General features: G+C 38.6%; 2 protein-coding genes across 3 annotated transcripts; one reads left to right on the forward strand and one right to left on the reverse strand.

The window, feature by feature from the left end:
- The first annotated feature begins 1232 nt into the window (after window positions 1-1232).
- Window positions 1233-2093, forward strand: LOC146619212 (uncharacterized). The gene is made up of 2 exons (XM_085370208.1): window positions 1233-1269; window positions 1351-2093. The coding sequence occupies exons 1-2, from the start codon at window positions 1233-1235 to the stop codon at window positions 2091-2093; spliced, it is 780 nt and encodes a 259-aa protein (XP_085226334.1).
- Window positions 2094-3158: 1065 nt separating this feature from the next.
- Window positions 3159-11219, reverse strand: spartb (spartin b). 2 transcript variants are annotated; one of them, XM_085370854.1, is made up of 8 exons: window positions 11055-11219; window positions 9751-10576; window positions 7797-7994; window positions 6738-6897; window positions 6408-6602; window positions 6157-6315; window positions 5522-5612; window positions 3159-4537 (listed from the first exon to the last, which is right to left on the reverse strand). In XM_085370854.1, exons 2-8 carry the CDS (start codon window positions 10570-10572, stop codon window positions 4333-4335), a joined length of 1830 nt encoding a protein of 609 aa, XP_085226980.1. In that variant the 5' UTR covers window positions 10573-10576; window positions 11055-11219; the 3' UTR covers window positions 3159-4332. The 2 variants fall into 2 exon arrangements, with proteins under 2 accessions (XP_085226980.1, XP_085226981.1); XM_085370855.1 differs by having other exon boundaries at window positions 4470-5335.
- Window positions 11220-12733: the final 1514 nt, after the last annotated feature.

A 12733-nucleotide genomic window follows, 5' to 3' on the forward strand; every position in this document is an offset into this window, starting at 1 on the left:
GTGTGGCTTTTGTCCAAGAGCTGAAAACATAACTTTGTTATTCTCTAACTTTGGAAGATTATTGGCAAACAAAAGTGCGCTCATCAGGTTATACAACTAAAAGGTTCTAAATATAATTAACAACTTGTGACTTGCTACAAAATTTACTAACTTTTCTTGCCTAAGAGTTTTGTCCAGGCTTTAAGTAGCACGCTACTTTCTTGTTCTTTATTCCAGTTTTACTCCGTGATTTAAAATGTTTATTCATGCATTAAATGTATGTATGGTGCTGTGGTTACAAAGTCTATACAAAGCTTAACTTTCTAATGCTCCTTACAAAGGTTTCTATTTAAAATAAGGAAGTAACTCCAGCCTTTAGAACAGCACCTTGACAGTGTATGCTAACAGTACATTAACCTTTGGTTGCACTTCTTTCAGACAAACTCAGGAGCCAAAAACTGCAGTCATATAAATCTTCAGCACCTGAGCAGTAAGGGAAAAAGTCATTTTGATGTGTTCTTAAAAGTTTCTGAATACATTGTCATTGTGTGTTATGACATTCAGAGATATTTTTTCTCCCCAGGCTTGAGGATGAGATAAAAAAAAAAAAAAAAAATGAACCTACCACGGAGAAGTGTTACCCTTCTTCTTCACAGAAAAGTGAGTTCCAGACTTCAATCAGTCATTGCTGCAAAGAACAGAGGCGGAGGTTAGACTTTCACAATTCCAGGGTGTGCTATCAAAGCAACCAAAAACTCTTCCTTGGCCATTTCCTGTATGGTTTCACATCACCACCGTAACTGTAACTTCTTTACTGCACATATTGACATGTTCCCAGGCTTCAAATCAGAACATCTTGTCAACACTTGTGTGGTCTTCTGCCCTTTGTCAACGGTCAGTTAGACATAGCAGACACACTAGAGCTCACCGCGAATTATAAGCTATTTGAAAGAGACTCTTAGGTATTCTGTCTAAAGTAGGTCTAATGCATCCTGATATCAATATTATAAGTAAATGTTATGATCATTTTAATGTTCTTTTTTTTTTCCCTTTCCCAGGTTGAGTGGTTGAGATGAATTCCAGCATTTTCTGGAAAAGCATACAGAGATCACAAAAGAAAAGGTACACAATCCAAATAAGAGTTTTGAACACTCAGATGATTTATTTTTAACTCGCTAAATGGTAAGAATACCAAGCTGACTGTCTGGTTTTTGTTTTTTTTCTAACAGAAAAACGATCAGGCTTAAAAAAGAATGCTTCAGAGGACAAAGCCGGCTGTTAAAAGGTCAAGTGAGGAATTGTTTTTCTTAAAAAAAAATATATATATCTTTGGTACATTGTTGTATTTGTTAACATACTGCTAAATTTCAGATCGTGTCTCACGATGCCCTCAGAAAGACCTCTGTAAAGAAGTAAATCAGCCATCTATCACAACAAATAGTCCTCTGACGATGGATGAAACACTTCCTCGAGCGCGCAGCCTGACCACAGCACATGCCCCGCCAATATTGTTGGATAAATCGACTGTTCCCCGAGGACAAATGCTGCCAGTGTGCCAGGATCAATTTCTCTCTGCCTCATTTCAATTTGTGGAAAATAACTGGATAAATTCAGCCACCGCATTTATGAATGCAACTTCATGTGCTTTCACATCAGCAGATATCAGCCACACTTTTTTACCCAGCTCATCTTCAAGCCATATGTTATGGGATGCTGCTTCTCACCAGGTGGATCCTGTTACTTTCCTATCAGGTCATTGTGGCCAAGCCTATACCCCACCTGAAAAAACTGAAGTGTGTTACACTGACTTACCTCAGGTTAGCCAACCTGACATTGTATCAGTAGATTTTACAAGCCAACTAGTTATCTCACCATGTAAACTTCAAAGGGAACCTTCAAGCTCTGATGACGTCACTCTTGCAGTTTCAGAAGCTTTGTGCGATTCAAGACTTTTCCCAGACAGTGCCAACTGCAGTAGCCTTTTAACAGACAGTCAGTGTGATGTGGTTAGTCCATTTTGGCTCGATTTGCTTTTGGATAGCAGTAGTAACTTGTGCTTCCCTGATCCTAATCTTGTAGATTTTGTCCTTTCCCCTGAAACGGGTCCTGATTAAGTACAAAGTTACTGCAACTTTGCAGTTTGAAATGACCAGCTAGTAGAGAGACGGCTGTATTTTTTTTTCTTTCCTTTTTATTTTAATTTGTGTATAAAAGATGTTTAGACCGCATATACAGAAAGTTTCGAAATGATTAGCTTATAGCAACACCATGAGGTATTTATGCAGTTCGGTCTGCAGACTTCATTAAACGTGTTTTGCCAATATTTGATAAAAATGTTTGCATTTTTCCCCCTGCATTGTCAGACTGATGCAGATGACATTTCTTTTCATATTGAGTAACATCTTTAAGTTTTCAGTGCATCATTGTAGGAATTATAGTAAAGATGAGTCATAATTTCCACTAGAAATCTCAAAGCATTTAATCTTGAAATATAAAACCGACGAACACAGGCAAAATGCTGCATTTGCAATTATTACAATTTGCTTTTCCCTCTCCAGCGAGTACATTAAAAATGAGATGCTAAACAAACAACTGGACTGGATACCTATGTGAAGTTTGAGTAAAGATATGGCATCTTATCAGTTGAAAAATCTTTATAAGCTGCTGAAATAAATGGAATAATTTATGTACTGAATGTAAATATTCAATATGTGTAAGTCTTAAGCCCCCTAAATTTTTTTTTTTTTTGGCAAAATGAGAAATGATACAGTAATCAGTGAAATGTACAAACATTAATGGAAATGCAGTATATTTTAATTTGTTAAATTCTGACAAGCTTGAACCTCAGTACTTATGAACGTCTTTTTTCTTTTTTCTTTTCAAAGTGCCTAAAGATAAAGTTTAAAACTGGTTCTTTGCCTGTAGAGACAACATTGGTTCATCCCTCGAGTTGGAAGCCTTTTTATTGCATGAATGTTGCTTATCAATGTTAAGCACAAAACATTTCTTTTGTACTTAAATTTTGTGTTAAGTAGCTTTGAACATTCCTCTAAAAATTGTCAGGTACAAGAACTGGACTGAAAATGGTTGAAAAGCAGCCAATATCTGAAAAAGGTTTGGAATATTTCCAGGAAGCCTGGAGAACTACTGGTCAAGACCACTTTAATAACTAAATAAAAATGACAACGTCTGGCTCCTTGCAAGCAAAAGTAACTAAGGGGCTGGCTCAAGGCTTTTTCACAAATCTCTTTGTACCTGCACTTAATTTTACCTCGTGTTTAGCTGGTATTAAAGAAGAAAACTAATCTGGATCACCCATTCAGGAGACATGAATGTACATGGTTAAATTAAGCTTGATTGAATGGTCGCCACTAGGTGGAGGTACTAGGCTCATAGTTCACACTTAACTTCCCTAACTCCTGAGGAATTAAAAGTAATTGACTGCACTCGCAAATATGCACTTCTGCTGGCACAAAATATTTACTTTAGACTCCTAAGGATGCTTCATTTAGTCTTCATCTTTATTGAGTAATTCAGCTGGGAACAAAATCTCAATGTGCAACTAGAGGCCATTTAAACATTACAAATACTCTTTGGGATATTTGTTTACATATTACAGTGAATTTTTTATGAAATACAATAAGCCACATTTAAAAATAACATGGCTACAACTAAGTCGAAAATACAGAAGCAAGCCCTGCAGACTGGAGCACAACATCTTTTAGACTCCTGAGATGCATTTACATCTTACTGGTTACTGATTGAGTATAGAGAGACTACATACTTGTCCCGAATCTGTTGTGTTTTAGTCAAATTTTGGAGCTTGAAATGTTAATTTTTAATGTTATCATTTGATATTTGAAGGCACAGTTAGAAGCAGAGATAACTTGACATTTTCAACACCATAGTGAAACAGTACAGCTGGTATTACTTTGGTCTTAAATATATGTGAAAGTAAATATGCACACATATATTTCATCATCTTTTGTTTAAAACACATTTGCTATTATGGGAAACACACAAATGCATATTAAATAATTATGTCTCTATTCAAGAACAAAGCTTTCTTCATACAAACAGCAGTGTTAAACAGTTCAAAATGAATTAAATGTTATGTAGGATATTGTATCATTTATAATTAATCTTTTGGTGTGTATTATATAATTTTCAGGTCCTTCACATTTAGGTCCAATCTTCCTGTATTACATAAATATTAAAGTGCAAGTTCCAAGCAGTATCAAACTATAGGATATGAATATAATCAATAAAGAATATTAAATATAGAATGATTTAATAGAAATTACAAATTTTGTTTTAAGGCATTGCTGTGGGAATGAGGCAGGACACTACCAGCTATTTCTCCAACTTCTCCACTTGAGTCCCATTTTCAGGTTTTTTCTGAATCTTGTAGTCTTCCAAAAGTGCTTGCGCTGTGTGCCTGCCAGTCCTTTTCACCACAGCTTTGATCCCCAGGTTGTCAACATTGAAGGCAGTGATACCGACATTAATGGCAGAATTGACAGCGTGGTCTGTGGCTTGTCCTGCCGCTGCTCCGTACCTTCAGAGTCAGATTGAGTGAGAGGTCAGAGCGAGAGGCGGGGAGAAGAGGGTATGGGAAGAATTAATTAATATGTAGTGCAAAGACTGTAAAGATGCCATCATGCGTCGAGTGAATTTCTGTGAGGGAGTGAGGGTTGCAAGTGCATGCAAGTGTGCAATCTGGAATAAATACATTTGTTTGCCAGAATATTGGCAATTTTACCCAATTGGAAGCAGATGGGAAGATCTTTTTTGGCCAATTTCATTTACAAATTCTAACCAAATCAACTTGTATTGACACATGCATGCAAAAACAAAGCAAATGTAATACTGTAGAGTCCAGCTTAGTGATTTCCCAGGAATGCCTAACGAAGCCAAAACGTATTCAAAGAAAGAAACAGTACGGCAGATTTCCATCATTATAAGAACATTTTAAGAATTTCCCTCCTGAAACCAGTTTTTAACTCTGATGTGAAGATATCTGACAACCATTTTGCAGAATTTCTTAGAACACGAGAACCCGTTGAGGCAGGCAGGATGAAAATACTGTCAATTATAACATTTCCTTCAGAAACACTGTTAGAAATCAATGGAATCACTTAAAGAGGCCCCGTAATCCAAATTGGCACACAAGAAAAGGGAGTGAACTGGTACAGCATAGGGCTGAAGAGTGCTTTGTTAAAGAGAACAAAAAAACCCAGAAGCTTGTGTTATGTGCACAATTAGAAGTGAAAAGCATTAAACAGTTGTGGAGAATCAGGAAAAATTACACTTTGTCTCATTAGGAGTGTCAGAGTTGTTTTGTAGACCCCTAAATCTGCAAAGCAAATTGAAGAGAGTGAGTGCACTTTTGGTTTTTGCTTACACAATGTATGCAGTCATTTACAACATACACATCAAAAACCCGTCTCCCGAGCAGTGCTGATCAAAAAATTGCATATGTGCACATTCAAGCAGTGACAGTAGTCAGAAGTAATTAAACTATATTTATTTAATTTCTTACTTGTGTTTTACGGTGGTCACTGTTTCTGAAGCTACACTTGTAGCTATGTCCTTTGCTGCTACTTCCAAACCTGTCCACATGGTTGCAAATCCTGGGAAAACACAAGAGTATTATTTGTATGTGTTTGTAAGGGTAGATACATTTATGCAAAGGGCGTAATAATGAAATACATCAGATTCAGACTGGACAAAATTCCCTTGAAGCGTGTTTTTAACGGTAACATTTCCAGAATAGCTGCTATTTTACACAGCAGACATTCAAGCTGAATTTTGGGAAAGAGGGCAAAGTCAGAGGGTGCCAAACCTGGTGAAAAGGATGTGGTGGTCAATGCAGGAAAAGCAAAACAAAAAATGCTTTTTTATCATGCTCTCTGCCAGTGCATGACAATACACAGCACAGCTGAGGTGTTTTAATCTGAATACTATCCTCTACACACTTGTCATAGAAGAGCTCTTATTTATTTATTTTTTTTAATTTCTGGTCATGTGACAAATGACCAAAAGGTCTTTTCAAAAACGTCTGTGTATATATAAAAGTACAAACAAATAAAAAATATGGTTTTTAATAAAAAACAAACAAACCCAAAAAAACCAAAAAAAATGTTTTAAAGAATATAAAGTGAAAATTAACTTTACCTTGCACACCACTTGCAGCCACCACCATGGCTCCATCAATGTTGGAACGCCCATCTTTATCCTTCTTCATAGACTCTGGGATCAGCTTGCCTCCGTGTTTTTTCACATGTGGAGCCAACTCTCGACCCACGCAGCTAGCAACAGAACACACGCCATCCACTGCAGTAAGAAAGCATTAGTAAATTATAAGTTCACTGCCAAATTAACACTCAAGGACAGTAAAAAATGCTGACTGAAGATGACTTAATGACCTAGAAACTGGCTGACTTTGACAGCTCCTCCTGTAGCTTGCTTGGCAACATGGAGGCCTTTTGTGACTGTGGGGCTGACGGGGGTGGGTTTGTCCTCTGGAGTGATATGTTCTCTGAGTTTAGCTGCCCCTTTGTGAATGGCTATGCCTGTGTACTCAGCTCCTTTGACCAGTCCCCAGCTTAGCCAGGATGCACCTGACAGGATCACACAGGGCAGACAGCGTTAGTGATCATTAGTGAGGACTGCTGACCTATATTCATAAACAATCCAATTCCAAACTCCTAACTTTGTAAAACAATGATATTAAAAACTTAAGAGACACTGCTTACCTGTCAGGATCCCGCTTGCCACCTTTTCACTCCATTCAGGTAAAGTCTTTTCCTCTTCAGTCTCTGCTGGAGTCTCTGCAGGAGCCTCTGCTGGTTGCTCAGGTGTATCAACAGACACCTTCTGGCTGAGATTAATGGTATCTGCAGCTTCTTCTGGAGCCTGATCATAGAGACACATTGGTTAGCCAGTGCAGAATGAAGACAGACAGTGTGGGATGAAAATAAATACTCTGGACAACTTGTGGAAGCTGCACACATCTACAGATGTTCGTCTCCCAGTAACCCCCCAATGCACACAATGCATCCTCTCATTCTGCACTCCTCATTACAATGCGCTATTTGTTTGCTCTCAAACAGACTGCCATTTTAAAAACATCTCTCTGCTGTAACGAAAGATTTGAGCTAAAAATCTCTGGTATACTATTAGACTGAATAATAAAGAAATAAAAAAAAAATGCTTACTTTCTGATGTGATATCACCTCCATTTGACAAGATAATTAGGCTGTGTGCATTCATTAAAAATGACCTTGCCTGGTGTCACTCCAATCAAAATGACACCTCCATCATGGCTAAACTGGCACTTGTCTTTCAGCTGAAGCTCTAAGGTTCTAACTGCTGCAGATAAGAGCATTATAACTGATTAATTCTCCTCACCTGCCTGAGTCAAATCCCCACAATGCTGAGGAAGGGGTAATTTGGGGAGGGCTGCTAGATCAGAAATAAGCAGCAGCAAGAGTTTCATTGCAAGCCAACAATACAGCAGAGTGCAGCATCAAAAGTGTCGTTTGTGTAAGAATCAACAAAACAATTAAACTGGAATTTAAAAAATCTGAAGTTGGGAAAGTTTAGATTTTCTAGTTTAAAAAAAATAATCTTGTTATTTCTTTAAACACAGAAATCAAATACAGCATGATCTCTGTTTGGGGATATATTTAGCCACAGACTCTACTGTTTGGGAAACACAGGCCTTACAGCCTGGTCTCTGTTTGCAATTGTTTGCCAGATAATACCAAATATTTCATGCTGTTGCAGATCTAACCACAGTGAAACACACTGACCTGAACCCTCAGATCTGTCATCTGGGACAACAGGTCCTGAAACAGTCCTCTGTCTGTAGCAGGGAGCTCAGAGGACAAAACCACTCCCACATAATACCCTGGAGCTGGTGCCATCATGTCCGGAAACATAAACACACCAGTGTTACAGAGTAACACTGGAGAGTTCATGGCCATGAGAGGGTACAGCCAGTCACACACCTGCCAGGATCAAAAGAAAGTGAAGAAAATGCAACAAATGGAAAATGTGATTAAAAACAAATCAAAACAGGTATACTATGATATGAAATGATGTGTGTAATATAGTATAGTAAGTGAATTGAGGTGAAAGTTACATTTAACAGGAGAAAGAAGTCTGCAGACATTTTGTTTTACTAGAAGTTTTCAAAAGTAACCTTGAATGAATCCTGGTTTTACAAATGGTGCTTCTGCACAACACAGTGAGACAAACTAGAGTACACAGTCATCCTGTGATTGCTGCATGTCTAACAAGATTACAGAGCATAACTGTGTAAGCTGGGTTTACGTAATTACTTGCACTCATGTGAATCACTGATGTCACACACTTTCAATAACACCTGGGAAATCCCCCACTAAATAGGCAAATTTTAGTCTCATGACACTAGTGGCATGAAAGGCAAATGTAATCATAACAAATAATCCTGAATAGGTTAGAGCCATTTGGTGTTATTGATTTAGTCTCTTAATAAAGAGCTTAAGCTGTCTACATACCTCCAAACCCTTTCTTATCTTATCATTGACTGGTTGCGGTGTTGACCTGTACAAATCCAACTTGGCAGTTCAAAACACCTCACAACCTTTGATTTCACTGCATCATTGGTTTGTATTAAGCAACTTATTTCAAGTCAAAAGAAAAAGAAAAATCTGGAAAGCATCTCAAACTACATCATGCTCATCTGTGAAGATTCACAACCCATGTGATATGTTAAACCCCCCCCCCCCAATAAAAAAAAACAAAAACAACCAAAAAACACAAAAAACCCCATTACCAAATAACAGTGTTTTATTTATTTTTGTGACTAACAATTTCATGTTAATATGTGATTCTACACATTTTACGAAACAGGTGGTGCAGTGGCTAGCACTATTGCCTCACAGCAAAAAGGTCCTGAGTTCGACTCCACCATTTTGCTGTGTTGAGTTTGCATGTTCTCCAAGTGTTTGTGTGGGTACTCTAGCTTCCTAGAAGATTCTGGTTTTTAATTTGGCTTTAAGTGCACATCCTCATTCAATTTACAGGTAAAGGTCAAGGTTTTCATCTTTAAAGGTCTTTGAGATATTAATGTTCAAACACTGCTTTAGTTTTAAATGTGTAAAAACAAACAAACAAACACACACACACAAAAAAAAAAAAACCCCACCTCCTACTAAAAAAAACTTTATACTTTTTCATTTATATTAAAATACATTTAGATACACCTGTCAGTTTGGGAGCTGCATGCCCATCTAGCTCCTAGCTACTGTCATTTTCTTTTTAAAACGGAAAATTAAGTTCACACATCATCTTGGCATAGTGCACATGCCTACACATATGAACACTCCAAATAACTTCATTTCTTTTTCTGAATATTGTCACCTGTGCCCCAAATCTGATTCATGTCTGGGATTCCGCCGAGGATGACATCATAGCCATTAACCTACCTACTGGGACTAGGGCATTAGGTAAACAACCCTCACATGACTCTGTCCTTAGGAAGGAGGGACATTGATCTTTAGACAGTGAGTCATCTGCTGATGACTCACTGTAATGCGGATATTAAGAAATTGAGCAAACATCTTATGAAATCGGGTAAAGGGACACAAAAAAGAAAAGGAGGAAGAGAATTGATAACATATTTTTTGAGTGATTGCTTAACACCACATGAATGTATAATTTTAAAATAACAAAGTAAAAAGATATATATATAAATAAATAAAATAATTTTCCCCCTCTCACCTGCAGAAATGCTGGTGGTCGATTAGGCACTCTGTCTGAGTGATCGCTGGTAAACCTCACCAGCCGCAGGTAGCCGGGGTATGAGGGAGCGCTCACTTGCCCCTCAGGTGTGACAAAAAATATCTGCACACCGTTGGGAATGTACAGCAGCTCCTCTCCATCTTCACCTATGCTCTGAGGGGAAGGTGTCGAGTTAGATGTATGACTGTAGAACTCTTCCCCGACCAATGACATCTCCCCTGAATCTGTTCCATATGAGACTGATATGTGACCATCGGCTGCCTGAGGAGAGTAGGCTGGAGGCTGTTCGGCAGGAACCGCAGAGGGTCTGGTAGGTGAGAGGGGTAGACCCACTCCTCCGCTTGGAGGCAAACCTCCTACAGCTCTAGCTGGCTGACCATTAGCAGAAGGAATGTCTGGTGGAGGCGGCCGTACTGGCTTCTCTGTGGTGGGAAGTCCTGGGTAGAGACCTTTTGCAGAAATGCTTGTTGCATCAGGGGCAGATACTGCAGATTCAGGGTCAGAGCTGGTCTCTAGTATGGCCATGCGGGTGGTGATGTTGTTCAGGGTCTCCTGCATCTTCTGCTGCATCTGCCTTGCTGATTCCCAGGAGTTGCCAACACACTCTTCCCCCTTCGAAGGTACACTGATAGCCCTAAGAAGGTGCTGTCGTCCTTTTTTGTAGAGCTCCAGGGCCTGACTCTTGTCTCCGGCTTCATCTGCAGTGAGTCCTTTATTGATGCACTCGAAGGCCCTTTCATAGCCATCTTTGATCACTTGAAGTCTGGCATTATCAAATGCATCTTGTTTAGCTTTCTCCATTGCTCTGAAACAAGACAATTGGTAAATTTCTATTAAGTACAGCACATGCAGGGAAATGATTATCTTGGCTAGACTTTGAAATGGCTAAAGGTTATTCAAATGATATTTTACTGCTTACTTAACTTCGACCCCAAACTTGATCACAAGTACAAGTCACTTAGAAGTGAAACGCATTGCGCAAATGGCCCTCTTGGTCTTTTTAGATCACATGTTACCTGGTTTATTTTCGTTACGTACGTCAGTGTTACTGGTTTAAAACGATCCACTAAAACAGGCTTTAAACACACTAATCCTCGTGTTAAACTTGCTAACACAGATCAACAAGAGCTAACATCTGCGTTCGGACAAAGTCAGGAGCTATGCCACGATTTTAGTGTACCGACAGCAACATATATATATAACACGTGAAGTCGTAATTAGTGATAACTACTAGCTGTCAGCTAGCTCCAACTCACCTAATAGCGAATGATATTAGCTCTTACCTTAGAGAGCGGAAAAACACCAAAGAACAGCTTATTAATTGGCCTGCTAACGTTCCTCCTAGCTAGCAAAGAGTGATAACTTCAATCGGCAACCTGAGTAAATAAACTAGACTTCGCTGCTGGACGACTCCCTAAAGTAAAGGAGAGCCTAGTGGTGTCATGAGGTCATTACTGACCTTTCAAAGCAAAAGTTCCACGACCGACCCGACGTGCCCAATACGATCACATGTCAGCCCCCTTTTAAAAAAATAGATACCGGAAGTAGTGAAACGCCACCTAAACTTGACAATTTTTGTAGTTCGTCACCATAACCACAAGAGGTCACTAAGCACCCATTCAAATAGCTTCTACTGATAAATGAACCATTTGAATAAGGGGACACTTCCATCTATTGGTCATAGTGAGCAACTGCAACAATTTATTTTCCATTAAATCAAATTTCAGTTCCATTAATATCAAGCAGAAATTATGCACTTATACACACTTCCATATAGATTCAAAAACGGTGACTGAATGATGCGGTGGCAGTGTAAATATATTTCTTAATATTAATAAAGAGACACCTTTTAGGACTTCTCATCAATAATGCAAACTAGCTGAACTTATGATAAAAAGCAAGTTCACAATGCAGCATTTTCAACAGTCTCAAGCCATGCTAAGGTTTTTGTTTTGTTTGTTTGTTTTTAAAAAATATATTTATAATTTTTTTCTTTGAAGCTATTAACCAAATTTTGGGGAAATCTTGGATGATTCACTATGAATGCAGAAAATTCTAATTTTGATCTGACATGCAATGCCATCAGGTAAGCATGTGGCTGACAATATGTTGATTTTTCAGCATCGCAGTATCCCAGACATGCTGCCATTACAGTGATATTTTACTGTTGCAAAGGTAAGCCAAGAAGGAGAGACAGATCTCTAGTTTGATCTGGAGACCCTGTGTTTCTTACACTTTTCAACAACCAGTATGTATCTGTTGATTGCATCACCCTAAATCACAACAGTGGTCATTAACTGGTACAGCAGTCTTAGTCATGGTGGCCATTGCTGGCCACAATCAATACAGAAAACAGCTGCAATAATGTTAAACATTAACAATAACAACAACAACAACAGATCAAGATAACTGGAATAGCTGTTATAACTCTGTAACTTAACACGTGAATGTCAGATGAACAGACCCATGAGTCTTTAAGCTAGTGGCTCCTCCCCTTAGCCGGCTACAATACTTGTTTAGAAAAATGCACAATGGAGCACTATCGGTCATGGATTGGCCTCCCTGTAGCCTGGACCTTACAAGAAATCACAAGAACATTTGCCTGAGAGAGTTTGGGCTGTGCTGAAGAAGGTGGTCATGACCCTTGTGCTTGATGCCCAAACTCAAACTATGCACTGAAGATTGCATGCTATTCCTGTGTCTGCAGCTTACTCAAACTTGCTTCCATAATCCAAAGACATGCATGGGTTAGTTTAATAGGTGATCACCAATTAAAGTAACAAAATGGATATGTTTTCATTAATGTAACTCAAATGAATGTATTCAACAAAAAATTGAAAACAGATTCCCGAAAGCCTCTGTTATACCTCAGAGGTCTGAGCTGACCTCGGGTCACCCAGCTGTTGAGAAAGCTGAAACATCAATCTGCTCAGTGACCGTATCCTGTTTACTGAACACTCAC

This window comes from Diplotaxodon limnothrissa, linkage group LG14, assembly GCF_057381915.1.
Source record: "Diplotaxodon limnothrissa isolate DT_005_m linkage group LG14, D_limnothrissa_male_GT1.1, whole genome shotgun sequence".
In the NCBI taxonomy this organism is placed as follows: Eukaryota; Metazoa; Chordata; class Actinopteri; order Cichliformes; family Cichlidae; genus Diplotaxodon; species Diplotaxodon limnothrissa.

What these genes read in the sequence shown, in the direction of transcription:
- LOC146619212 (XM_085370208.1), top strand. Translation starts at nt 1,233, where the DNA reads ATGCTTCAGAGGACAAAGCCGGCTGTTAAAAGGTCAA. An exon ending in GCCGGCTGTTAAAAGGTCAA is followed by an intron (nt 1,270 to 1,350) that starts GTGAGGAATTGT and finishes GCTAAATTTCAG; the next exon opens with ATCGTGTCTCACGATGCCCT.
- spartb (XM_085370854.1), bottom strand. Translation starts at nt 10,572, where the DNA reads ATGGAGAAAGCTAAACAAGATGCATTTGATAATGCCAGACTTCAAGTG. An exon ending in TGACAGATCTGAGGGTTCAG is followed by an intron (nt 6,898 to 7,796) that starts GTCAGTGTGTTT and finishes CTCTATGATCAG; the next exon opens with GCTCCAGAAGAAGCTGCAGA. An exon ending in GGCTGCAAGTGGTGTGCAAG is followed by an intron (nt 5,613 to 6,156) that starts GTAAAGTTAATT and finishes GTGTTTTCCCAG; the next exon opens with GATTTGCAACCATGTGGACA.